This window comes from Penaeus monodon, chromosome 19 (assembly GCF_015228065.2).
Source record: "Penaeus monodon isolate SGIC_2016 chromosome 19, NSTDA_Pmon_1, whole genome shotgun sequence".
Classification (NCBI taxonomy): Eukaryota; Metazoa; Arthropoda; class Malacostraca; order Decapoda; family Penaeidae; genus Penaeus; species Penaeus monodon.
This window is the reverse complement of record NC_051404.1, coordinates 31,448,355-31,449,953: the sequence shown is the minus strand read 5'-3', so window position 1 is coordinate 31,449,953 and position 1,599 is coordinate 31,448,355. Positions and strand designations below refer to the sequence as shown.

Genomic DNA, 1,599 nt, shown 5'->3' with positions numbered 1-1,599 from the left:
CCATTGCAGGTCATTGAATCCGATGCCTTCTACGACATGGCGGGAGTTGGCCTCCTGTGTTTGCATAGCCTCGATCTTCACGCCCTACGACCACACACCTTCAGGTGAGGCAAAGTAAAGCATGGGGTCGTCCTTCTAAGGTCATGTTCGGAAGGGGTCGTCCTTTTAAGGTCATGTTCGGAAGGGGTCGTCCTTCTAAGGTCATGTTCGGAAGAGGTCGTCCTTCTAAGGTCATGTTCGGAAGGGGTCGTCCTTCTAAGGGTCTCGTTCTAAGGGGTCGTGTAAGAGGGCCATCTTCTAACGTCCCCCTTAGAATATGGTACCCATAGAAGACGACTCCCTTAGAAGGACGACCCCTTTAAAAGATGACACCCCTTAGAAGATGAACCCTTTAGAAGGACGACCCTTTATATTACTCCTTAGACGATCCCCTGAAACGACCACCGTAGAAGACGATCCCTTAGAAGACGACCCCCTTAGATGGTGGTCGTCTTATAAGGGATTCATCTTTTTAGGGGTTGTCTTCTAATGGAATCATCTTCTAAGGGGGTCGTCTAAGGAGTCATCTAAGGGGGTCGTTTTCTAAAGGGGACGTCTTCTAACGACCCCCTTAGATGACTCCTTAGACTACCCCCTAAAACGACCACCTTAGAAGACGACCCCCTTAGAGGGTGACTCCCTTAGAAAGACGACCCCCCCCAAGAAAACGATCCCTTAGAAGGGGATCATCTTCTAAGGCGGTCGTCTTGTAAGTGGTCGTTTCAGGTGGTCGTCTAATGAGTCTTCTAAGGAGGTCGTCTTCTAAGGCGGTCGTCTTGTAAGTGGTCGTTTCAGGTGGTCGTCTAATGAGTCTTCTGAGGGGGTCGTCTTCTGAGGGGGTCGTCTTGTAAGTGGTCGTTTTAGATGGTCGTCTACGGAGTCTTCTGAGGGGGTCGTCTTCTAAGGCGGTCGTCTTGTAAGTGGTTGTTTCAGGTGGTCGTCTAATGAGTCTTCTAAGGGGGTCGTCTTCTGAGGGGGTCGTCTTGTAAGTGGTCGTTTTAGATGGTCGTCTACGGAGTCTTCTGAGGGGGTCGTCTTCTAAGGGGGTCGTCTTGTAAGTGGTCGTTTTAGGTGGTCGTCTACGGAGTCTTCTGAGGGGGTCGTCTTCTAAGGCGGTCGTCTTGTAAGTGGTCGTTTTAGGTGGTCGTCTACGGAGTCTTCTGAGGGGGTCGTCTTCTAAGGCGGTCGTCTTGTAAGTGGTCGTTTTAGGTGGTCGTCTGCGGTGTCTTCTGAGGGGGTCGTCTTCTAAGGCGGTCGTCTTGTAAGTGGTCGTTTTAGGTGGTCGTCTACGGAGTCTTCTGAGGGGGTCGTCTTCTAAGGCGGTCGTCTTGTAAGTGGTCGTTTTAGGTGGTCGTCTACGGAGTCTTCTGAGGGGGTCGTCTTCTAAGGCGGTCGTCTTGTAAGTGGTCGTTTTAGGTGGTCGTCTACGGAGTCTTCTGAGGGGGTCGTCTTCTAAGGCTCTACTTCTCTCCTGCATCAAAATCTGAGTATCTTTCTGTCTTCTTTCAGTTCCGTCTTCATCGTCTGATATGGAGAAAATTCCTTCTCGAAACGTCATGA

At 50.7% G+C, this 1,599-nt stretch overlaps 1 protein-coding gene across 1 annotated transcript in view; it reads left to right on the top strand.

Moving 5' to 3' along the window:
* Positions 1 to 9: 9 nt before the first annotated feature.
* The window catches only part of LOC119585173 (leucine-rich repeat-containing protein 70-like), a gene marked incomplete at its 5' end in the record, with an annotated part of 8,166 nt that continues 6,576 nt past the window's right edge, over positions 10 to 1,599 (top strand). Inside the window, 1 exon segment of the mRNA XM_037933809.1 lies at positions 10 to 104. Within this exon segment, the coding sequence (XP_037789737.1) occupies positions 10 to 104 (95 nt within the window).